Source organism: Phyllopteryx taeniolatus, chromosome 22, assembly GCF_024500385.1.
Source record: "Phyllopteryx taeniolatus isolate TA_2022b chromosome 22, UOR_Ptae_1.2, whole genome shotgun sequence".
Taxonomy (NCBI): Eukaryota; Metazoa; Chordata; class Actinopteri; order Syngnathiformes; family Syngnathidae; genus Phyllopteryx; species Phyllopteryx taeniolatus.
This window is the reverse complement of record NC_084523.1, coordinates 10,678,040-10,702,843: the sequence shown is the minus strand read 5'-3', so window position 1 is coordinate 10,702,843 and position 24,804 is coordinate 10,678,040. Positions and strand designations below refer to the sequence as shown.

Below are 24,804 nucleotides of genomic sequence, written 5' to 3'. Positions count from 1 at the left end.
TCGAAAGCAGGAAAAAGGAAGTCGTCGTCGAGCCACCGCAAGACTTATGTATCGTTCGACGCTCACGTCGGAGAGCCACAAATGCAGTCGCTCCGATGCCGCTTGCCGTTTTGCTCCAAGCGCGCTTGCGTTGCTTTTTGCCAAGTTGAAAGTATTGGACCAGCGAGGTCCATTCCTCTGTTTTGGTTGTATACGCTGAAGACATTTGGGTTTGACATCAAAAGATGAATATGAGACAAAGGTTCAGAATTCCAGCTTTTATTTTGTGGTGTGTTCAACAACTCGACCTTGCCCTTCCAATATTTGGGGAGCGGCGTCCGAGGGTCGACGCGCCTTCCGAAGTGACCTCGGCGGGCTGGCAAACAACAGAAACACAATCCAGACCCCTTGCGGAAAATAACCTCGCTGCTTCGGCGGCCAACACGAACGTGTTTGTAACCAGTTCGCTTTTGCAGTGGCAGCCAGTGTGAAGCTTTGCGCGCGCAAAGCGGCAGAATGAACAACAATAAAATCAATCAACAGCAACGTGACGAGGCTCGCCCAAAACGGTTTGAACAGTGCGGAAATGCAAAGTCTGCTCGGACTGGCTCCTTCAGCTTGACACCCCAGAAAGTTCCCGACGAACCCTCCCCAAAATAACTTGGTCGCCATTCGGGAGTGGGAAACGAGCCGCTCATCATCCACTCGAACGAGCGACGCGGCAACGTTTGCCCGAACGGCGAGTCCGACGCGTACGGCCCAAAAACGCGAAAATCTGATTCTCTCTCGACAATTCGGTTTCGTCCGATACTCGGGACGCCGTGCTCCGATTGGCTGGTTAGTGCCAGTTTAAAACGTCCGCAATGAGCCCGTCCGAGCGGACGCCTCGAATTGAGCGTGACGTTTCGAACGTCCACTTGAACAGCGCAAATGCAACATCGGACAGGAGAATTGCTCAAGTACTTCAGTCCTCAATTGTGTTTTTCTCTCCTGAATTTCTTGAAGTGCCCCTTCTTTCATCCTATTTGAGAAAATTCCTCAAAGATGGCTGCCACAATAAAGAAATCATCAAAGAGTGCAGAACAATTGGGTGCCATTGAGAATGTTGTCAGTTCCAGGGAAAGAGCCCTTTGGAGCGGGCGACCCGCCCATAGCAAGCCGACCCAGGAGTTACGGCTCGCGGACCCCGAGGGTTCGGGGACCTTAGTTTGAGAAAGCGGTCTTTTGCCGCGCGTCGCTTAGCTTAGCCCGCTACACAAACGTGTTGTGGGCGCTGGCGGTCCAGGCCAGTTTCTTCTTGTCTTTGGCGTCCCGCTCCAAGGATTCGTCCTCGGCGTTGACGGGCACGTCGGCCACGCCCACGTAGTTCTTCTTGGCCAATCGCGAGCTGGCAGTGATGGTGTAGGCGTTGCTGCGGTAACACTTGATGGAGGACACGCAGAAGGTTTCCCTCATGCCGCGTCTGAAGTTGGCGTTGTAGACCGAGTACAAGGTGGGCTTGGAGGCGGTGGAGCTGAAGGAGATCCAGGCGATGGCGGCGAAGAAAAGGAGTCCCCGCCGCCGCCCGCCGCCCTCCTCCCGGGGGTGCCACAGTTGCGCCAGGTAGAAAGGCGTCCATGTTACGAAGAAGAGCCAGTTGAGCACCAGGAACATCTTGATGGTCTTCACCTTGGTGCGGGGCACCGTGTTCACGGTGCGCCGCACCGTGTGGCCGTCGGCGCCGATCCTCCAGATGTGGCGCACCACTCGCTGGTAGAAGGACACGATGAGGCCCGCCGGGAGAGCGAACCCCAGAACGAGGTGCACGGCGGCGTAGGACACGGCGCCCCAGCTGTCGGGCAGGAAGAAGTGGCAGTGGCGGCCGTCGGCGGGGGCGGCGCCGTAGAAGAAGAGGCACGGCGCCACCAGAGTGGCGTCCAGAAAACACGACGCCATGATCATCTTCTTTGCCTTCTCGCGGGACACCTTGAAGCTGAGCGGGTACACGATGGTGTAGAAGCGGTCCACCGAGATGGACAGCAGGACGTACACCTGCACGCCGGGACACAGGTGCTGCACGTAGCGGGCCGCCGCGCACGCTGCCGCGCCCAGGGGCCAGCTCCCCCACGCCACCTGTGCCAGGACCACGGGGGCGCCGCCCACGCTCAGCAGCAGGTCGGCGCAGGCGATGGCCACCACGAAGTAGTTGGTGGTGGACTGGGTGCGGCGGCTGCGGTGGATCACCAGGCACACCAGAGCGTTGCCCAGGACGGACACCAGCCACACCGCCCCGAACGCCAGCGCTAGCGCCGACACCTCGCCCGACGTCAGCCCGTCCTCCGCCGTCCACGCCCGAGACGAGGCGGCCTCGGGCGGAACCTCGCGGCCGCCGCCGGGGGGCGCCGCCGTGCCGTTGTCCGCCGTCTCCGAGCAGTTGCAAGACGCTGGATACGAGAAGGTCGACGCGAAGAGCGAGCGCTCCGTGGCCGCCGTGTTGGCCTGTGCGTACACCATCTAAAACACACACACACACACACAGGTTAGCGTTTACATGCTAACATGCTGCGCGGAGAACACAACGAGGTCACATGGTCAAAGTGAAGGTAGAATCGAATCCAAGAGAAGAACTTTTATTGTCACTCACTCTCAAAAAATGACTTCAATATAAAATAAAAGACAAAAAAATAAGGTGGTCTGAGTCGTAATATTGTCGGATAAAGCCCTAAGGGACTTAGTTTTGTTTTGAAATGAGCTGCATGGCCTTGCACAACGGTGGATCTGAAAGAAAGTGAATGAACACGATATCGCATGCATGTTAGTCCATTGGTGTACACAGTTGCCGTGCTGGTGCATCAAGGGAGGGGGAGGGGGAGGGGGAGGGGGAGGGGGAGGGGGAGTCGGCGAGCCCGTCCACCAGGTGACCCAACCGAAGGGACGCCGGGGAGGTCCCGAGCCCGATCGAAGCACCCTGACCAGTCCCGACGGGGAGGAGCAAAGGCACCAGACCACCGCGCCCAGCGAGCCCGCCGCCGCCCCGACCCCCCGGACAGCACGGGGACCCCAGACACCAGCGGGAGCCAGCCACCACCCAAAAAACGGTCATAGCGAAGCGCCTGTCCTGAAGAGGGCCGGGCATCGAAAATCGACCGCAAGCGACGCCCGGCCGCCCCAGAACCGAGCGAATCCAAAAACCCCGGCCCCCCAGCCCGAAGAAGAAGCGGCGGCGAGAACCACCGAAGAGGAGCGTGCAAGATGACGCACCCGACGGCGGCGGAGGCAAACAAAACCGCGCTCCAACCCTGCCACGATCCATGACGGACCCTTAAGGACTTGAATCATAGTCAATTCATAGTTCTGAAATCAGGTCCTGGTTTCCAAGATGGGGAATGATGATGATGATGATGATGAGGAGGATAAAATAATCGCCAGTTGCAGCCCCACAAATATGACATACCGAAGCTCACATCCGTCCGTGCCGGCAGGAGAACGGCTCAGTGGCCGCTTGGCATTCACAGCTCATCAATCCGACGAGGGCGCACACGTCGGCGTTACGTTAGCGTGCGTGCACGCACGTACCTCCGACAAGGTGTGAGGCCGCCGCACGATGATCCCAAGTGGGGACGACGACGACGACGACGACGACGACTCGGGCGCCAAAACAATCAGCACGAGAGAGGAAGAAGCGGAAGGTGAGGCGACGGGGCGTCCATTTCGTCTGCATGCGCGTTGTTCTCTGAAGGACGATGAGGATGAAGAGGAGGATGGCGCTTTCCTGGGCTGTACCAAGTCACATGCGGCGGGGGGTTGCGCCGCAGCAGCAGCGCCCCGCCCCTCCAAAATCAAACAGAAATCCTTCAATATTTCATTTTTTCTTTTTCGATGCATGGAGATCAATTGATCGTCGGCAACAAAACATACAAAGGCAGCGGCGACCAAGAAGCCTCGGCTGGCGTAAAGAGCGCTCGCTTACGCGGAAGGAAAGCCGAGGCCGGTCGCCGCGGCGACGGCGGCGGCAGAGGGCCGTCGCCGCAGATCGGAGAAGGCGCTCGTCACGTTTCTTGCCTGTCAATCACTTTTGCTAGATTCATTTGATGGATTGATGTTTTTATTTCATCATCATCATCATCACATGTACAAAGCTGAGCTGTCGTTGAAATATTTACAAAAGCAATTTGGTTTGTTTTCGCCCAGCGAGCGAGTCAGCTCGTGCGGCCGTCGTTCAACCTCGCAACCCTCCGTCCAGCGTCAGCGTCCCGAATCTGAGGAAGACCAAAAGTCCGTTCAGCGTCGGCGCGACGGTTGCACTTGTGCGACTCGGGCCCGGTACACGCAGCGAGCGACGCCGGCGTTTTGCCAGACCGTCTCCCGCCTCGGCGGACCAACCCAAGAGTTTCTCGAGAGCGGATCGCTCGCCGACGGGTCAGGCCCGACAATTTGAAATATTGAACGTCGCCTGTGCGGGGGAGCCGCCGTTTTCCCCGGTGCTGATTTGGCGAACGAACGAGAACGATAATGCCGGACGGAATGTAGCCAATCGAGAAGAACGTCCGACCCGATGTCGCCTTTTGTGGCTTCGCTGGACGGCAAAATAATCAGGAAACATTGGCACAATATATTCGGTCGCCCGTCAAACCCGGGAGTGCTTATTTGACACTTTTTGTTACATCGAGTTTGGTCGTGCCAGCTTTCAGTCTTGGAGGAACAGAATCGTGACGATGGGCACAATCCCGCCAAAACGGTGCCAAGACATTTTTGTCTTGGTGTGCGGCCTTTGGCACAGATTCAAAATCTTTTTCAAGATTGGAAAATCCTTGCGCGTGTACCGGGCCCACATTTGAAGTTGCGATGCGATGCTAAGTCATCAAATCGTGCAAAACCAGTCACGCGACCTTTCCAGGAAGTGGTTGTTCTCGGCCAGTTCCTTCACCACGCCCTCCATCTCCTCCTTCAGCTTCTTCATCCTGTCACACACACACACACATACACGCGCGCGTCACACGACGACGATGTCATCACGATGAAGAGTTGCCCATCCTACCCGAGCGTCATCTCCACCAGCGTGTTCTGGCTCAGGTACGCTTGAGGCTTCAGACCGCTCAACACCACCGGAAGAACTTTACCAGGAACCTGTTCCTGCAGCTGGACGCGCAACACAACACAAGACAAGACAAACGCGAGAAAATCAACACGACACGGCGACGCCGTGACGGCGTCGGCAACGCGCACCTCGCCGGCCCTCTCCATCAGCACGCCGACGTCCTTCTCGATGCCGAGCAGCTGAGTGGTCAAGGCCAGCAGCTGCTTCCTCACGTGGTGGACCTTCCTGCGCACACGCACGCGCGGTAACGCACGGTATCACGGTCGCTAGGCAACCGGCGGCGGGGAAGGAGGCTGACCTCATGGCCTCCTCGCTCTTGGAGATGAAGAGGCGGTACTTCATGGCGCACTCCTCCGTGAACAGCGAGCGCGCTTTGCTGGCGTGGAAGACCAACTTCTGCCTGCGGGCATGAACCACACACAAATACAGGCAAAGCACAGACGCACACGCATTCAAAGCGCAGACCCAAATACACAAATGCAGACAAATACACACACGAAGCACCATCCAAGAAAAGTGTTTGTGTCAGGCGAGCGAGCGTCTTCTGCACACACATGTGGACCTACTTGTCGAACTTGTGAATCTGCTCCTCATTGTAGGGAAGACCTGAACACACACACACGCACACACAGTTGAAGACAGCCAACAGTGGCTCTCGTGTTGCTGTGGTCGTGTTGTGGTTGTACTGACGCCTCTCCGCTTTGTCCTTCTTGAACTGTTGGTAGATGGCCGTGATGGCGTCCAGCAGAACTTTGATCTTTTCCACACTGCGCGCGCGCACACACACACACAACATGGTGGTCATACACACACGTTGGTGTGCGTGCGTGTGTCTCTTACTTCCTGTCCTGGGGGTGCGTGCCCACTTGTTGCGTCCAGGCGTCACTCAGCAGCCCTCCCGGGAGGAACTTGGACATCAGCTCCTGCACGCTTCGTTCGATCGGCTCCAGCGAGCCGCTGATCTGCACGCACATTTGCGTATACACACGAAACACGCACATATATGCACACAAACAACACAGACGAAGACAAAACCAAACTTGCGCACAAACATACACAACAAAACAAGCCACACACACACACACACACACACACACACACACACGACTCTAGTCAGATCGTCATAGCGACGACCTCCAACAAGCCGTCGCGCAGCAACCACTCACTCTGACGACTTTCTTGTTCATGTCGGTGACCTCGTCGTACTCGGACGTCAGCATGTTGGCCTGCGTGAGGACCTCCAACCTGCGCGCACACGCACACGCACACGCACGCTCATTAAAGGGGCGAGGGTGCGGCGTGCGTGCGTGCGTGCGGCGTCCGCCACTCACAGCTGCTTGTTCTTCTCCAGCGTCTGCGTGGCCAAGCTGCACAGGTGGAACACCTCCGACTTCTTGTGCACCACCTCGCTGAAGTCCTCCTTCATCAGCTCTCTGCGCACACCGTCGTCACGACGATGGTCAACGCGAGCGGCATCGTCGTCGGCGTGGGCTCAAACTCACATGAGACCTCGGACTCCTTTGCGGACCAGCTCTTGGTAGACCAGCAGAGACTCAGATGTCTTCCACAAGTGCCCGATGTCCCCCGCGAAGGTCTGAATGAAGCACAAGATGACGACTTTCGGTTTTTGGTGCGCGTGCGTGCAGCGGGTACCTTGGCGTAGCTGGCGTCCAGGTCCAGATCGTAGCGGGGCTGCACTTTGGGGGGACTCGCTATGAAGCAGACAAGAAGACGACCTGAGAAGGTTTCGCGGCGGCTAAGGCTAAGGCGAAGGCTAAGGCGTGGAGCCGTACGGTCCTCGAAGATGAGTCCCACGGTGGCCACGGAGTCTCTGCTGACCAGCATGATGGGGTTGTCCCTGGTGGTCTTGGGGAAGGTCTTGGCCTGCCGGTTCGGCTCCAGCACCAGACGGCGCCCCTCGTAGATCAGCTCCTGGTTGTGCAGAGGGATGCTGCTGCGGCGCGACAGCAGCTCCTGGAACAGCGCCGCCCTGCGGACGGCACGACGGGACCGCGTGACCGACTCGCTGACGTCGGCGGGCGGGCGGGCGTGCGCGTTCTCACGTGTTGTACTCGTGGATGTAGACGTGGTGCAGGGTGGCCTGCTGCAGGCTGAAGACGAAGACCACCGCCCGGTGCAGGATGTCGTTGGTCTCGGCAAAAAACTGATCGAAGCCCCAACACTTCTCCTGGTCCGCTTCCAAGATGTTGGCCAGGACCGGAGTCAGCAGACTCTGGAGACCCCTGACGGCGCACGGAGACACGGTCGGTGACGTCGCCGACCGCGTCGCCGGCGAGGCGCGTGACTGACTTGGACAGACTGCAGGACACGGGCATCTCGGTGCTCCACTCGATCTTGCCGTTCTCGCACTTCTGGTGACCCGAGATGGTCCCGGACGGCTTCTCCGTGATGATCTTGTACCTGACGCGGAAACCGCCCGCGTGACTTTGCGAAGACGCAACGCGACTCGGTGAGCGCCTTACATGACTTCCTGGTTCCTGCGCGGGCCCTCGAAGGGTCTGAAGGGCAGGCTGCCGGTGGCGGCGTGGTAAAAGGTGACGCCGATGCTCCACAGGTCCACGGTGGCGCCGTACTTCTTCTGGTGGTCCTTCCTCAAGACGGCCCGCTCGTACATGTCGGGATGCTGACGGACACGACGAGCGCACGCGTCGTCATCGTCATCGTCATCGTCACGTCGCTCGCTCGCTACTAAAAGTCCACCCAAAATCCCGCTCCAGCCACGAGGGAGTTTCCCTTGCCAACGCGGTGGCCGCGTTCGCAATCGTTCATCGTTCCCCACTCGCAAATGGCCACAACCGCTGAAACCCTTCATCAAATACTCGCTCGTCGCTCGATCGGGATTTGTATCATACCATTTGATCAATCGCGGTGAAGACGCAAAAGTTTGAATGCCGCCTTGATTTTCTGCAGGTAAACGTCTCCCACGCTGAAACGGCCACACTTCAGGTTGTGCTGTCAAAAAGTTCTTGACGGTGTCCAATTTTCAGCACGCCCGGTCAAGGCAAACGTCGTCGACAGAGCGAATGGCGGCGGCCGGCTGAAATGCGCGCTCGAGACAAACGGCTTCGAAAAAGCCCGGTGAGATGCGTTGCCCTTCAAACGAGCACAAATGATACGCAAATGAAACGCACTCGTCTTGAAACAGCCCTAATCACCGTTTGTAAATAAATACGTACATACGTACAGAAATAAATAAAGGGAACTCTTTGGCCGCAAGACGGCTTTGTGTTAGTTTTCATGGAAAAGGCAAATGACGGCAAAATCCGTTGCATGCAAAAACGTCCTTAACTTGGTTCGGGACACGGCTCAACGCTTTCCATGGATAGCGACTGCCAATCATTCCAGCACTTGATTTTTGGGGAAAAAAAAACGGAAATTGCGTCTTTCGAGTTACTGATCAAATGATATGAAAATGGGCCAGAGAGAGAGCGAGTGGGCGAGCGAGGTGACCCCATTTGCAAAGCACTGAACTGCGAGTGTAAATGTCCAAAAGACTGAACATGACAAAGTGTCGAATGCCCAAATGTGCCGGAGGACGCGGCGGCCGCTCTCACCAGGTACTCCTCGGTCCCGTAGAGCGACACGAACTGCTCGTCGTCCTCCAGCTCGCGGGCGGCTCCGAAGTCGGTCAGCTTATAGACGGAGCGGCCGTCCTCGCCGATGACGCGCATGATGTTGCCCGGCTTGATGTCGCGGTGCACGATGCCGTACTCCCGCAGGTGGTTCATCCCCGCCACTGCGGGCGGCCGATCGGAGAGCGGCGTGAGCGAGCGGAAGGAAGGAAGGAAGGAAGGAAGGAAGGATGCAGCGCGGCTCACCGACGTCGTGCAGGACGATGAGGAACTCGTCCTCGGGAAGTCCGTAGGCGTTGGACGACTCCTCCAAGACGGTGTAGAGGCTCCCGCACGGACAGTACTCCATCACCAGAACCTTGTGACGCGTGTTGGACTAGACCAGGCAAAAATCACGTCCCGAAAAGCTTCCGTCAAATCCCGAACGTCTCAGATCGCTTTCCGCATCGGTTAAATCACCGGAGCGCCCGACGTCTCGTCCCGAACGCCTTCGATGGCTTTTGACGTCTCACGCGATGTGCGTACAAACCTCCTCCTCCACGGCGAAGAGCTTGACGATGTTCTTGTGGTTGAGCTTCTTTAGCACCTCGAACTCTCTCATCTGCACGTCCAACGGCCGCAGGAAGCTCAGGTTGTTGAACACCTTGACGGCGTACAGGTCGCCCGTTTTCTGCAAAGACCACGGGGCGTTGACAGACCGGTAGCCGGGGGGCGGGCGGGCGCTCACCTTGTGTCGGCCGCGGTACACGTTGGCCGTGGCGCCCTGACCCAGAAGGTCGGAGATGAGCCACAGGTAGTTGGCGGTGCTCTGCATGATCACGACTGACCTGCAAACACAAAACACGCTTGCCAATACAAATCACAGAAAAGTTGATTTATTTCCCTCATTCCGTTCAAAAAGTGAAACTTTCAGAGATCATTTATTCAAGGCCCACGACTTAAACAGTTTCAAGTATTTACTTGTTCATTTTTCCATAATTTGGTGCTCCGCTTTCCTCGCACATGCCAAAAACAGGCGTGCTAGGTTAAATGAAGACGCTAAATTGCCCGTAGGTGGGAATGTGAGTGCCATTATTACAAAGAAAGACAAATATATTTCTACTCTTTGTGGCAAAACGTTTCAAAGCTCGTTTGGTAACAGGAGAAACGAAACGAAACGAAACGAAACAAAACAAACCTGCGGAGGAAAAGTAACCAATGAAGTGATTATGGTCGACATGAGATTTTTTTCTGGAAGGAAAATTTGACGAAAAGAATCGTTAATGTGACTTAAGGGCATATATCGCGAAGGTCTCAACTCCATTTTCTCGCTCGCTCGCTCGCTCGCACTCACACAGCCTGTCAATCACGGCGATGACGTCAAAACGGGAAATTCCGGACGTCAATCGTTTGCTTTCCCGTAATTTTGGACGTGACGCGCAAAAAGCGCAGACAGAAGCGTTTTGTTGGTCAGCAGCTCGGTTGTGCGAATGTGACGACGCGAGGACGAAGAAGGAAGTCGGGAGATCGGCCCGACCTGCACGTTTGACGGCCGACGTGATAATGGCGGCCGAGCGAACGGCTTCGAAGCTAAGAAGCTCCCCCCCTTCGACGGGCTGCCGGCAGGGAAAGCGTCGTGGCGGCGAAAAAAAGGAGCGGAGACGAGTTTTGCCGGGGTTCGGACGCTCACCTTTCGTCGCTGTGGCGAACCAGTCGTCCGCTTCTGCTAGCTTGGCCACGTGACACGCGTGAGCCAATGCCAGCGCGCGGCGCGACGTGACGTCACTTCCCTTCGTTTCATTTCTGTCCCACTCGTGGTGCGCTCGCAGACGTTTGAGGCTGCTTATGCTATAACAGTGCTCGTTGTACGCGTTGTCCACTCAGACAATACTGAGACAAGGTCACTCGCCAATGTTCTCTGCGGCGCGATGCGACGATCAGATGGAAATCGTCCTTGAATGCTACTTTTGGATACAGTCGTTCGTCGCTATAGATCGCGGTTCACTGACTGCGGATTGGACGCATCGCAGCATTTAAAATATATATATATTTTTTTAATAGGTCACTTTACTCACCTGCACATCGCAGATACAGTTAGCTTTATTGGCTGGATGATTTAAATGTGGCAGCGGTGGCTCACATCAGATCCATTGGGCTCTGGGCTCTTACTCTTAGCAGAAACACACACCTCGCCGAGTCATCGTACATTTGGGAAGTCGCCAAATTGCTGGAGGATTCGGAAAGCCCCTGTTCAAAACACAAGCCACAGTCAGAATTTGATGAATTCAATCCACAAATACCTGCTTGAGCCCGACGAATCGCTCATCACAATATCGTAGGGAACACGCAAGTCAAGAGCAATGTTTAGCTTGATTTTCTACAACTACAGTACTGTGGTTAAAAACATGACTGCAATGAATTCTGGGTTCCCACAATGCTTCTCGCTGACGACATTGTTCAGACCGCCAGTGCGAGGGACGGTGTTTCAGGCAGGAAATTGCCTCCTCGCGGGCTCATTCATGGGGGTTTGAGAGCATGTGCACGGTGACCTCAAGTGGACAAAACTATTGCCATTATATGACGCAACTTGGCAATTTCACGTATTGCTGGGGTTTTCCGGAACATACTATTTTTCTTTGTCGGAATTGTGAATATTGCTGCTGTGACAACCTCATTTCCCTCACAAGATGAATCAAGTCTCTCGCTAGCTTTCATCTTTTTCAAAGCGGGACAATTGAGAACTGCCATAACTGAATGGGGGAAAAAATAACTTACTAGTTACTCTCGACGCCAATGACAAACCGCAAAATAGTGAGCGAGGACGAATGAATGACACGGACACGGCAGGAAGTAAAATGTCACTCTATGTTGAACGAAAGAACAAAATGGACAAGAGCAGCTTATGGTGGCGGCCGTGAGGGCCGCAGTGTACAACGGATCCAAATGCACACCGAGAACCAAATGTTGGTCGGCCATGAAAACTAGAAAAGACGACGAGCCAGAGACAAAAGTGCTTGCAAAAAACAAAAACAAAAAAAAGAGAGACATATTCATTTGGACTTTCTGGAACCTTCCGAACGAGAACAAGCCAGCAGCTTCACAAACTTTGTCACAACGTGGTGGAAGAATGACAGCTTCAAGTTCAAAGGTCATCCAATCCAACAATCCCGCGTACTTCGACACGGTTCCGTCGTTCCGAGCGACGTCGCTTGCCCGTCGTGTCTGGATGGCAAACTTTCCACAGGTTGAGATTGTCAAGTTACACAATCACGTACACGTTACATCGCCACAGAGGAGCGCGCGGGACGGAGTGCGTAGAAAAATAGGAATGACAGCTTTACAAGGTTTCTTCTACTTCTTCGTCTTCTTGTTTATACTGTGTAGCTTATAAATACACAAAGTTGTGCTACAAAAATACTTCCCGTCCCACCGCTCAGGCACAAGATGGCTGCGTTATGGGTTCAGTCCCGTCGGAAGTGGTAGTGGTGGGGGGGGGGGGCGGGGCTGCAGCTGGCTGGAATGGCGGATGCTCCGTATTTGGCGTAGTGTCCTTTAAGGCAACTTCTATGTGTGTGATTTGAATAATAGCTTTTCTTAAAAAAAAAAAAAAAAAAAAAAGTACAAATGTCTGAATACAAACCTCTATGGCATCATCATCATCATCAGTAAACACTGTATAGAAAATATATAAATATGTTTTTCTCTTTTTCAATGTACAAATGTTCCGCAGCAGCTGGCCTGGCGTTCCCATTTTTAACCTCATTTATGCACAATTGCTATTTACACTGGCGGGGGCGAGGGGCTCAGGACGAGTCCGTGCAGGGCGAGGGCGGGGGCGGGTAGAGGTGGTGCGAGTAGCTGCGCTCGGTGTAGGGCGACGGCGGACAGCTCTCGCAGTTCTCCTCGGCCGACAGGTACTGGCTGCGCGGCGTGGGCGGCGGCGGGAAGGGCTCAGAGTCGTAGTTGAGGTCGCTGGTGTAACCTTTGGCGCCCGTCGGCGCGCGGGCGCCGACCGTCTTGAGCGGCGCGCGGCGGCCCGGCGTGTAGTCGCTGTCGCACACGTCTGTGCTGCACGGCGTGGTGGGAGGGGCGAAGTGGCGGTACGTGTACGGCCGGTAGCTGAGGACAACAAAGGCTGACTTACAAAGGTGCGCACTTTTTTTTCCTGGCACAATCATTCCTGTTTTGGGAAAAACAAACTCTTTCACAAATACGTGACCTTTTCAAGACCATACACGACCTTTTGGGGAGGGGGGGAATTCAACTTTTTTCAATAACTTCTTCCATTAACTTCCATGACTTTTATCCGATTTTTAGAAAGAAATATTCTGCAATTGGCTGGCAACCTCCTGCCCGATGACGGCTGGGATCGGCTCCAGCACGCCCGCGACCCGCGACCCGCGTGAGGAGAAGCGCGACAGAAAATGGATGGATATATATATATATTTCAAAAAATTATGTGTGGATGTTTAGTCGTATATAAAAAAAGACAACTTTTTTTGTAAACATGACTTGACAAATAGACTTTTTGGAAATGTTGAAAATTACAACTTCATAAAGTATTTCATATATTTTAAACTCCCCCCCTGAAAAATAACAGAACGTTTTGGGGGAACTGTACCACGTTTTTGCCATCCCGGGAAGGTGACAGTTGTGGTGGGAAACAAAAGTATGGACGAAGGAAGTGTTTGCGATAGAAGCGAGCCCGGGGAGCGGGCCGACTCCAAGCGAGACGCACGTACCTGTAGGATCGGTGCGTGGACGGGCTGTTGGAGGAGTAGCCGAACTCCAGCGTGTACTGCGAGCGGACGGTGGCGGGGGAGGGAGGCGGGTTCAGGATCTGGCAAAGCAAACGTCACATCATTTACAAGCTATTTCCTTCCATGTACGACTTCTTTTAAGAATACAGCACGACTTTTTCTTTGAAATTTGGGGGGGTTTTTTTTTTTTTCCCCCCCTGGCATTTTGAGCGTGAAGCGGCTTCTGACCGGAGGGAAGTACGCGCCCTTGGTGCTGGACGAGCTGCTGGACGAGGCGCCGGTGATGTGGGCGCGGTCGTACGGAGGCCCGCTGCTCCCGCCCATGATGCTCAGGGAGCCGATCGCCGACTTGCCTCCGGACATGACTGACACGCAAACGGACGGCAGGCGGTTAGGTTTCCTTCCCGCTCGGACGCCGCGCGGCCGGCGCCGTCTCACCTGGCAGCGAGCTGGACAAGGAGGCGGCGTGCGGCACGTAACCCAGGGGCACCGAGGACGGCCCGTGCACCACGAAGTCGTTGGTGACCGTCTCGCCGTCGTCTTTCATCTGAGGGCACAGGACGCGCTGGCACACGAAGTACACGGCGCCCACCAGGAACAGCGCCATCACCACACCCACGATGGAGCCGACGGTGTTGTTGGGCGGGGGCGGCTCCTCCGTGGGGTCTGGAAGGAGAGCGAGACCGTGAAGAACGGGAAGAGGAGAAGAAGGCCGCGCGCCCGCGACGAAGGTCTCACAGCAGCCGATCTCGTCCGAGCTGTCCGCGCAGTCCATGTTATTGTCGCACTTCTTGTGCTTGCCGACGCACTGGCCGTTGGCGCACGCGAACTGGTCTAAGGGGCAGCGCGCTGAAAGGCAGACGAACATCAGGAAAGAGATGAAGCCCGACCCCAGATGAGCGGCGGTGAGCGGAGGCCCGTCACGCGCGTGAAACGAGACAACCGGCGGCAAACCGCAATTGCTGACCGACCCCGGCACGCCGAAGCGCTCCGACGCCACAAACGCCCGCAACCCCCGACCCCGCCGAGCAGGGAACGAGCCACGCCGACGGTCGGCAACCGACGAAAACCCGTCACGGGCCGTCGGCAACTTGACCGGCTGTCGTTGCCGGCTGCGGGTGACCGGTTCTCCTTACTCGCGACCGGTTCTCATCGTTTTCATGAGCTGCGGAGCGGTCGGCGCGCGAGGGTCGGTCGCCAACTCGAACCCGTTCGCGTCCCGAGCGGCGACTCCCGAAAACCACCAAAGGCGCCCGCCGTCTCACCTTCGCACTTCTCGTTCTCGTCGGAGCGGTCCTGGCAGTTGACCTCGCCGTTGCACCTGAGGCCGAGGTCGATGCACTGGCGACTGTTGCACTGGAACTCGCTCTCCGAGCAGACCGGGCAGTCCGCCTCGTCGCTGATGTCGTCGCACTCGGGGTAACCGTCGCAGCGCCACGCCCGAGGGATGCAGTCCACCTCGCCGGAGCGGCACGAGAACTGCTCCGGAGAACACGTGGGGGGCTCTGAAGGGGGCGGGAAGCCGGGTCAGGGAGGGGGCGGCGACGGACGAGCGAACGGACAAGCGTCGGAAAGCGATCACCTCCGCAGGACAGCTCGTCCTGCAGCAGCACCAAGTGGACGGGGCAGGAACAGCGGGTGGTGCCGTCGCCCTTGACCACGCAGATGTGAGAACAGCCGCCGTTGTCCCACGTGCACGGGTGTTTACCTGCCACGCCACACCCAGCACGCGTCAACGTCGGCGGAATGGCAAAGCACCTCATTTGGACTCGCTTCGGCTCGAATCCAAAGAGGCTTCAAAACTTTCAAGTCAACAGTTGGCCTATTTCTGTCTCTGGTGGGTTGGTTAGGTTGGTTGGTTGGTTGGTTAGTTAGTTAGTTAGTTGGTCATATGCTGCGGCTTGTTGCCAGTTGGGGCTGGTGAATGACTTTTGTTTTTTTGTTTTGTTTTGTTCCCAGACAATTTGGGGGGGGGGGGGAACTGATTTGGTGGTCAATTGGTTGGCTGTTTGATTAGCTGCCGGGTTGGTCACTCAGTCCAGTGATTGCTCGGAGATTTAGCCAATTGATGAATTGGTTGGTCAATCGATTGGGTGGCCGGTTGGTTGGCGGCTCAATGTTTAGTCGGTTGATTTGGTAGGTTAGTTCACAGATTGAGTGGCTGATCAGTCAGTCAATTGATGACCGGTCAATTGGTCGGCCGGTCAATTGACATATTAGTCCACTGACTGGATGTTCAATTGGTAGGCTAACCAACTGATGAGATGGTCGGTCGTTTGTTGGTGTCAGTTGATCGGCTGGCTGGCGAATGATTCAACCGATTGACTGGTTGGTCGGTGACTTAGTCGACGTTTCCCTATTTCAGTCTCTGGTGGGGACGGTCGCATGGTCGTCGCTGTTGTTGCCAGTTGCGGCTGGTGAACAGCTGGTCACGATACAAAATTAACCGGCCACAGCGGGCAACGTGACGACCACCGGGGGACACAAGCGGTGACACAAACGGCAGGAGTCCAGGCCTAGAATGTCGACATGAACGAAAGGCCAAAGGTCCAAAATCCGCACGACTCACTGTACTCCCTCATGTCGAGCTCGTGCACGGCGTGGATGTCGCTGAGGTAGGCGATGCGGGCCTGGATCTTGGTGCGGCCCTCGCGCGTGGTCTTGTCCACGCGCTCGATCATCTGCTGCTGCTTGTCGATCCAGTACAGGTGCTTGCCGAACACCGTCAGGCCGACCGGTTGCAGGATGTTGGAGTCGGCGATCACCACGCGGTTGGCGCCTGGCGAGGAAGGGGGGCGGGGACCCGACAAAAACAAGGCGGTCGGGAACACGGGCGACAAAACAGGTGAGGAGCTGAGGAGGGGCAGAGCGGGAGGAGCCCACGGCGTCAAACGGCTTTTCATCGCGGGACACGTCCTAGTTGGGGTTACCGTGAAAAAGCTCGAACCACTTACAGCGACACACCACGTTTGAAGCAATCCTCCTTATTGGGCTTTCAAGACAGCATACAGGCAAGTCCCCTTTTCGAGTTGCTTGCCTTTGCTGCGCCAAAACTTGCCAGCTCCCATTAGTCATCGGTTTTTCTAACGGAGCAGTGAATACCGGTAATGTCGTTTGCTCCGTTTGTCTGTGTTGGTGCTCTGTGGGTGCACTTCTCCGAAGGGTCATATTCAGAATAAATTACACTTATATAGCACTTTTCTCGACACTCACAGACGCTTTACAATTACACACATTATTCATTCACTCCACAGTTAAACCTGGCGGTGCTAAGCTACTTATATAGCCACAGCTGCCCTGCAGGGGGCAGTCTGACAGAAGCGTGGCGGCCATTCTCCGCCTACGGCCCCTTCTGACCATCAATAGATTTGTAATTACCGTAACAGTTATGCTAATTTCTCTAAGCCCATTTTATGGCACGTCACATTATATGTTAGGTGTATATATATATATATACATACATATATATATATATATATATACACATACATACATATATATATATACACATACATACATATACACACACATATATATATATATATATACACATATACATACATATATACATATACATATATATATACATATATATATACATATATATATATATATATATATACGTATACATATACACATACATATATATATACACATATACATATACACATATATATACACATATACATATACACATATATACATATATATATACGTATACATATACACATATATATATACACATATATATACACACACATATATATACACATACACATATATATATATACACACACATATATACACATATATATATATACACACACATATATATACACACACATATATACATACACATATATATATATACACACACACATATATATACACACACACGATGTTTAATTCTCTCTTTTTATGAACTTCAACTGGAAGGGACAAACTGCTAGAAGCAAGCACGCTATGCCTCTTATTTGGAGAGAGAGAACGAAGGAATACTGGACTTTAAAAAGGACTCCTCATATTACATCATGACTCGGACTAGAAATACTTTGAAAAGTGGTTTTAAATGTTTAAAGGAAGGGGAGAAACTACTATCAAAAACACCTTTTCCTTGAGTCTCGACATGGCGCCTCTTTGACCTACTAAAAGTGGCTCTTGAACGTATGCCCGCACTCAACGGCACGATGCAATACATGCATGGCCGAGATAATCCACTCATTCACCAGTTGGCTTTCCGCTGACGTACGGTCGTTTAAGAACCCTGCTTAAAATAGGCCATACATTGAAAATCACACATGGATATCGATTTTTGATTTTGTTTTGTTTCGTCAAGAAGTACGAATAAAGATTGAAAGTTAAAATTTTCCGTAGACGATTTTAAGGGGCTTTAGGCCTTACAGGGTTAAGGGGAGCCGAGGACAGGAAGTGGTCCTCGTAACCCCAATTTGTCCCGCCAGCATTCCTGCGCACATGGCTGACATTCCAGGAGGCCCGCGCGGGGCCCCAGAGATTCGCTGCAAAGCGGCCACAGAAGCACGAGTACGCGGCCAGAGAATCGCCGGGCCAACTTCAGCTCTCTCCCTCTGCTGACATTGACAGCGGGACGTCGCGAACGGCGCGCGGCCCGTACCTGACAGGTCGCTGCCCTCGATGCGCCGCAGGTCCGAGTCCACCCAGAAGAGCTTGCCCAGCTCGTTGTCCACAGCTAGAGCCACCGGTTTGCCCAGCCCGCTGAAGAAAAGAACCTCACGCTCCGTCCCGTCCAGCGCCGCGCGCTCGATGGTGGGCGAGCGCTCCAGGAGGTTGGTGAAGTACATGTACCTGATCAAACACATGGCGTAAGAAATCGCCTCCGCCCGTTCTATCTTCACCATCAGCACAAAACCAATTCAACATGTTGAAAGGACGAAGGAAGCAATCTCAATCTCAGCTTGGTGTTCAGTCACAGAGCAGAAAGTTTGTCGTATTTTTGTGACATCTCACTTACACAATGTGTCTATATATATATATATATATATATATATATATATATATGCTCGTCAGCCAATCGCAGGGCACATAGAAACAAATAACCATTAACACACACACACACACCTACGGACAATTTAGAGTCTTCAATGCACCTACCATGAATGTTTTTGGAATGTGGGAGGAAACCGGACTACCCGGAGAAAACCCACACAGGCACGGGGAGAACATGCAAACTCCACACAGGCGAGGCTGGATTTCAACCCGCAACCTCAGAACTGTGAGGCAGACGTGCTAACCAGTCGCGCAGCGTGCCGCCAAATATCAAAGACGAACAAAAATAATTTCAATAAGTTGAACGACCTGTGTCAAATGTTATTTGTAGTACGTGCTACAGGCCAGCGGCCAGACTTCGGACGTATCTCATGAGACTTTTCTTCTTCTTGTTCCTGGCCTGCTTAGATGTTTTGCTTGTGGAATGTTGGAGGCTAAGCGCAACATCTGCAAACTTCATCTGCAAACTGCACGCAGATTACTGGTCGGACCTCAGCCCGAAGCGAAGGCGGCAATTACCACGCCAAACAAACGAGCGGGCGGGCCGCGGCCCGAGCTGGAGAATAAACAACGAGACGTGAAGAGGAAACAAAAAGAAAAGGGGGAAAAAAAAAAAAAAAAAAAAGGACCTGCACAAAAACATGTTCAAATCTTTCAAAGTTTCCTGGCAGAGAGCAGCGGGCGCTCTCCTGGAGAGGCCTTGGCGGGCCAATCTTTCCATCTATAAATCTTTGAAATGACTTTCACGTGTGAAGCTCTTGAAGCGGCGCTGCGGTGTTCCCCCGAGGTTCATCGTTCGTGCCTCCCGCTACGTCGCAGATTTTCAAGCCATCCTTTTTGATGGCTTTTTCCAGTGAACAGGCACGCCTCTACTTACCGACATTTCAAAAAAAACAAACGCTTCCGCATGATTTCATTTTTGAAGACTTCCGAATTTAGAGTTTGGCACCTTCAGTGTAGTACCACCGTGTGCCACAACATGCCAGGCAGTACTGAGCTCGACTGGAAGAGATGCAGTGGAATGAAGAGCAAGAAGAAGAGGCAGAGCAGGCCGGTCCCCAACTCACCTCGTTTCCACGTCGCAGATGGAATATACCTGCGAGTGTTGCCGCAGGCTCTGTATGTGTGTGTTGCTGCTCCGTGAGTGTAAAAGAGTGGCTTCAATGTTTGTGGTGCCCCCCCGCATTATCAACGATTTGCAAATTCACCTGTTTGCCATTTTCTGTTGTAAACTATCCCCTCGTATTCGCTCAAAAACTCAAAGGCCAAAGCCCTGTCCAATATAAAGCCACCGTAGGCGGACACTCACCCTCTCTCGGGGTTGACCACGATGGCGCGCGGCTTGTCGTGCAGGCCCCTCAGCACGACGCCCACGCGCCCGCCGTCGGTGCGCGTGACGTTGATGACGTTGGTGAGCTCGCTGGTCCAGTAGATGAAACGGCTGTAGATGTCGATGCTCAGGTCGTACAGCTGGGTGCCCGACACCACCGTCATGCTCTGCTGACACAAACACAAAGGAGAGACACCGCACGTTACACAAACTTCTGGACCACGACTGCTTCGCTACCGCTTCCTACACGTATCATTTCGCTTGATATAACCCTCCAACCAAAAAGTCTGGCTTTATACTATTTGCCAGCAGCAGAGCCATTTTAAAAATAGCGCAATTCTACAAAATGTTTTTTTTTAAAACGATCCCCAAGTGGAAAGATGACTCCCCCCAAGTTGAACCCGCCTGGTTGCCGTCCTCCTGAGCACGCCGAACGACGTTCTGCTTGGAGTCGATCCAGTACAGCTGCTTGTCCAGCGGGTCGTAGTCGATGGCGCGGACGTTCTTCAGGTTGTGGATGGGCAGGATGATGTCGGGACTCTGCTGCTCGTCCATCACCATGCGGTTGATGGCCGTCTTCTGGCTGAACAGCAGGAAGGACGTCGGCGCTGAAACACGACGACATTCGCGTCGACCCGGTTTAAAACACGACAAAAGCACAACGGAAAACAATCGTGGCATCAAACGCGACATGACGACAATAACGTCAGTGCGTACGCACGCCGCGACAACTCACCGTTGCAGGTCTTGTTGTCGTAGTTGAGCGAGAAGTGGGCGGGACAGCCGCACACGAAGCCGCTGACAGGGACGGCCAGGCACAGGTGCGAGCAGTGCCCGTTGGTGGAGGCGCAAGCGTTCCATCCGCCCTGGCGGGACGAGTGGAACACCAGGATGTCCATGACGTAGTCCAGGTGGCCCTGGATCACGGTGCGGTTCTGTCCGCTCGTCTTGTTGGCTCGCTCGATGCTGCGCTGGCTCCAGTCGGTCCAGTAGATGTAGTCTTGGTACTGGGTCAGGCCGAACGGGTGCGGGAGGTCGTCGGCGATCACCTCTCGGTCCTGACCTGGAAACAAAAAGAAAACAAGTGCGAAGGCGCAACAAGCTTTGAGATTCGGCCGCGGTGTCAGACTCATTCTGCGACTAGTTTATTCGTTGATGATCGTCTAACTAGTTTTCATTCGTCGGTGACCTGTCTGCAACTAGTTTATTAGTAGTCAACCGTCCACAACTCGTTGTCATTAGTTGACCGTCTGAGATGGGTTTTCATTCGTTGTTGACCGCCTGCAACAAGTTTTCATTAACTGCCAACCGTGCGCTACTAGTTTTCACGAGTTGACTCCCGGTATGGGAACACTTCTTCTGGGCAGCCGTGGCCCAATGGTTAAGATCATCCATCGCCTGCCCCCTAGGTTCAAGACCCCGACCGGACCATCCGCCAACATCCCCCGGACTCACGGCTGCGGTGTCCTTGAGCAAGACACCGATCTTCGGCCGCCCCCTGCTCTAGTGTGTTCCACTAACTTGTGTGTGTGTTCACTGTGATGGGTTAAATGCAGACAACACATTTTGTGTACATGCATGCAAGTTCATGATAGTAAAAGGTGGTTCTTCTTCTTCTTCTTCTTCTTCTTCTTGCTGATTGCCTGTGACGAGTTTTTATCAATTGCAGACCGTCTGCAACTAGTTTTCATTCGTTAACTGTCTGGACCAAGTTTTCACTTGCTATTGACCACCTGAACGAAAAGCGCACTCCAAAAAGGAGCGATTCTTTTCCGAGTCCCGAGAGGCAGCGCGTCGAATCGCGCGATCGGCCATTACCCAGCATGTTGGCCGACTCGATGAGCGTGGTGTCCAGGTCGGTCCAGTACAGGCGCCGCTCGGCGTAGTCGATGGTGAGTCCGTTGGCTCGGCCCACGTCCGCCACCAGAGTGATGCGCCCGCTTCCGTCCATCGCCGCTCGGTCGATCTTCGGCTTACCGCCCCACTCGGTCCAGTACATGTAGCTGAGGAGGACACCGCACGCGTGAGCCAACAGAACCGCCTGACACCCACACTGGAAAAGTACTGCGGTAATAGCAGAACTGCTGTCTTTTTATTTTATTTTTTTTCACCAAGAGATCTCTAAAAATGATATGTAATATCCTCCACTGCGCAGTATTATTTCAAATCATAAAACAAATAATAATAATACTTCCAGAAAGGAGGAACAGGAGATAAAAGGACACGAGGGGCAGACGGATTATTCATCAGCGTCATCCAAACAATCGGAGGAGCAAATGACAAATGAGATGAGCCGTTGGAGCAAAGCCCAACGCAAAACTCCCTCTCGAGTTGCCGAATCTCTGCCGGGTGTGACGGACATGATGAAGACTATCGTCAATATTGGAATCTTCCTCCCATCCCCCCTCGCCTGAAACCACCGTCCACTAAGATGTGACGGGGGCCCCTCCTCCACCCATGAAGAACCTTATCTGCGAATCTGATTGACATCTGCGGGGTCTTTTCCAGGAAATTGGGACTCGTCGGACCACAGAACACTTCTCCACTTTGCGTCAGTCCATCTTCGATGAGCTCGGGCCCCGAGAAGCCGGCGGCGTTTCTGGGTGTTGTTGACAAACGGCTTTTGCTTCGCATAGTAGAGTTTCAAGTTGCACTTACGGATGGAGCGCCGAACTGCATCGACTGACGTCGGTTTTCTGAAGTGTTCCCGAGCCCACGCGGTACACATTGTGTCGGTTTGTGATGCAGTGCCGCCTGAGGGATCGAAGGTCACGGGCGTTCAATGTCGTTTTTCGCCGTGGATGATGAAATCCCTCAATTCCTCGCAATTGTACGTTGAGCAACATTGTCCTTAAACCGTTCGAGTATATTGTCACGCACTTGTTGACAAAGAGGTGAACCTCGCCCCATCTTTGCTTGGGAATGAGTGCGCAATTGAGGGAAGCAATCATGGCACCCACCCGTTCCCAATGAGCCTGTTCACCTGAGGTGTTGGATGAGCATTCCTCAACTTTTGTTGCCGCCTGTGCCAGCTGTTTTGGAACGTGTTGCAGCCATCAAATTCGAAGTTCATGATCATTTCCTCAAAACAAAGTTTGAACCTCAGTTTGAACATTGAATATCTCGTCTTTGTCGTGTATTCGATGAAATCTAGGTTGAACATGATTTGAAAACCTTTGTATTCTGTTTTTATTTATGTTGAACACAAGGTCCCAACTTCATTGGAATTGTCCTACTCTTTTGTCATAACAGGAGACTTTACCATTCATGTTGACAATAACATGGGAAAAAAAATCTCAAGACCTCTCTGCGACACTAGACACAGTTGACCTCTCTTAACATCTCAACATGAGTCCAAACCACACTCAAGGTCACATCTTAGACCTGGTCATCACTCAGGATGTTGAAATTCTAATCAATTGACATGAAGTATATGGCTTTTGTGTATTCTTTGAATGACAGATTCTTCCAAAAGTTCAGACAACCTCTATGTCTACGAAGAAAAGGTACATAAATGAGAGTACCGCCGCTAAGTTTATGGAGACCATTGCTGTGCCACAAACTGTGAATGCTGAGACAGTTGATTAACTTTTGGAGAATTTCACCTGTAAAATCTCAAATGTCATAAATGTTGTTGCTCGTATTACAACTAAGACAATCAGCAAATAATCAATTGCTCACTTCAGTCAGGGGAGTTTCCTAAGCTGCCATTAAGCCTATGCTCAAAAGAGAACGCTGGACGCATCCATGTTAGCAGGCTATCGACCCATCTCAAATCTCCCTTTCATAGCCAAGATTGTTGACAAAGTTCTTTTTCATCAACTCAGCAATTTCTTGAACCGAAATGGACTTTTTGACAAATTTCAAATCAGATTTCCGAACTCATCAAAGCACAGAATCTGCTCTTATCAAAGTGCGAAATGATATCAGGTTGAATATTGACTCGGGAAATGTGTCAATTCTGGTCTTGTCGGACCTCCGTGCGGCTTTTGATACGGTAGATCATAAGATACTGCTGAACAGGTTGGAAACGTGGGTAGGACTAAATGGAACAGTCCTTAAATGGTTCAGGAAAGGAGTTCTTTGGTAACCATTGGAAGTGTTCAATCTCATCGAATGGCAATGACCTATGGGGTCCCTCAAGGATCAGTTCTTGGACCCCTCCTGTTCAGCCTGTATATGCTACCCATGGGTCAAATTCTTCAGAACTTTGATTTTGAGTATCACAGATATGCAGATGACACACAGTTATATCTCGTAGTGTCTCCAGATGACTACAGTTCAATTGAGGTGTTGTGTCACGGTCTAAAACAGATAACTGGATGAGCCAAAATGTTCTTCAATTCAACCACAATAAAACTGAGATAATTGTTTTGGGCAATAAAGAAAAGAGGATTGCTGTTAGTAAATACCTGGAGTAACTCTCTTTAAAAACCAAAGACCAAGTCCGAAACCTTGGCTTTCTGACAGATTCCGAGCTGACTTTCAACAGTCCTATCAGAACAATGACTAAAACTGCCTTCTACCATCTGAAGAACATACCCAGAGTGAGAAGGTTTGCATGTGTCAAGCAGACCAGGAGAAGCGCATCCATGCTTACATCTCAAGTAGACTTGACTATTGTAATGGTCTTCTGACTGGACTCCCCAAAAAGAGCATTAAACAGCTGCAGCTCATTCAGAATGCTCTAAATTCTTTACAATGGCTTCCAGTCAGCTTTAGAATAGATTGATTTGTAAGGTCTGCTACTGGTCTATAAAGCACTAAACGGAATACATGAATGAAATGCTCATTGAATATAAACCCAGTAGGGCTCTGAGATCGACAGACGCAGGTCAAATAGTGGACCCCAGAGTCCAAAGCAAACATGGTGAAGCAGCATTTGGCTATTATGCTGCACACAAATGGAATAAGTTGCCAACAGAAGTGACGTCAGCCACCAAGTGTGCATGTTTTGAAGTCCAAGTTAAAAACTCTTTCTTTTCCCCATGCTTCTTCGAGCATTTCCACTTTTAAATTACATTTCTCTTTGTTTTAAATGTTTATAAGCAGTTTTTTGTC

General features: G+C 52.7%; 3 protein-coding genes across 9 annotated transcripts in view; all 3 read right to left on the bottom strand.

Annotated features, from left to right (window-relative positions):
* Positions 1-242: 242 nt before the first annotated feature.
* Positions 243-5,058, bottom strand: gpr19 (G protein-coupled receptor 19). 3 transcript variants are annotated; one of them, XM_061762705.1, is made up of 3 exons: positions 4,997-5,058; positions 4,848-4,919; positions 243-2,472 (listed from the first exon to the last, which is right to left on the bottom strand). In XM_061762705.1, the coding sequence occupies exon 3, from the start codon at positions 2,470-2,472 to the stop codon at positions 1,231-1,233; it is 1,242 nt and encodes a 413-aa protein (XP_061618689.1). In that variant the 5' UTR covers positions 4,848-4,919; positions 4,997-5,058; the 3' UTR covers positions 243-1,230. The 3 variants fall into 3 exon arrangements, with proteins under 3 accessions (XP_061618689.1, XP_061618688.1, XP_061618690.1); XM_061762704.1 differs by lacking the exons at positions 4,848-4,919; positions 4,997-5,058 and adding an exon at positions 3,535-3,998; XM_061762706.1 differs by lacking the exons at positions 4,848-4,919; positions 4,997-5,058 and adding an exon at positions 3,413-3,553.
* Positions 4,042-10,834, bottom strand: tbk1 (TANK-binding kinase 1). Its single transcript, XM_061762634.1, has 21 exons — positions 10,704-10,834; positions 9,377-9,476; positions 9,179-9,319; positions 8,896-9,025; positions 8,632-8,813; positions 7,540-7,700; positions 7,367-7,477; positions 7,120-7,299; positions 6,850-7,046; positions 6,710-6,768; positions 6,559-6,650; positions 6,388-6,489; positions 6,223-6,301; positions 5,897-6,018; positions 5,747-5,823; positions 5,623-5,662; positions 5,355-5,456; positions 5,185-5,281; positions 4,997-5,097; positions 4,848-4,919; positions 4,042-4,217 (listed from the first exon to the last, which is right to left on the bottom strand). The coding sequence occupies exons 1-21, from the start codon at positions 10,709-10,711 to the stop codon at positions 4,178-4,180; spliced, it is 2,193 nt and encodes a 730-aa protein (XP_061618618.1). The 5' UTR covers positions 10,712-10,834; the 3' UTR covers positions 4,042-4,177.
* Positions 10,835-11,474: 640 nt separating this feature from the next.
* The window catches only part of lrp6 (low density lipoprotein receptor-related protein 6), a 32,407-nt gene continuing 19,077 nt past the window's right edge, over positions 11,475-24,804 (bottom strand). For 2 of the 5 annotated variants that reach the window (XM_061762602.1, XM_061762605.1), the window contains 12 exons: positions 21,562-21,746; positions 20,480-20,806; positions 20,149-20,351; positions 19,723-19,910; positions 18,022-18,212; positions 15,958-16,167; positions 14,971-15,096; positions 14,654-14,893; positions 13,827-14,237; positions 13,617-13,753; positions 13,371-13,468; positions 11,475-12,747 (listed from right to left, as the gene is read on the bottom strand). In XM_061762602.1, the coding sequence (XP_061618586.1) occupies positions 12,432-12,747; positions 13,371-13,468; positions 13,617-13,753; positions 13,827-14,237; positions 14,654-14,893; positions 14,971-15,096; positions 15,958-16,167; positions 18,022-18,212; positions 19,723-19,910; positions 20,149-20,351; positions 20,480-20,806; positions 21,562-21,746 (2,632 nt within the window). In that variant the 3' untranslated portion in view covers positions 11,475-12,431. Of the gene's footprint in view, positions 12,748-13,370; positions 13,469-13,616; positions 13,754-13,826; positions 14,238-14,653; positions 14,894-14,970; positions 15,097-15,957; positions 16,242-18,021; positions 18,213-19,722; positions 19,911-20,148; positions 20,352-20,479; positions 20,807-21,561; positions 21,747-24,804 lie in introns of all 5 variants that reach the window. The other 3 variants (XM_061762606.1, XM_061762603.1, XM_061762604.1) reach the window with 3 other exon arrangements.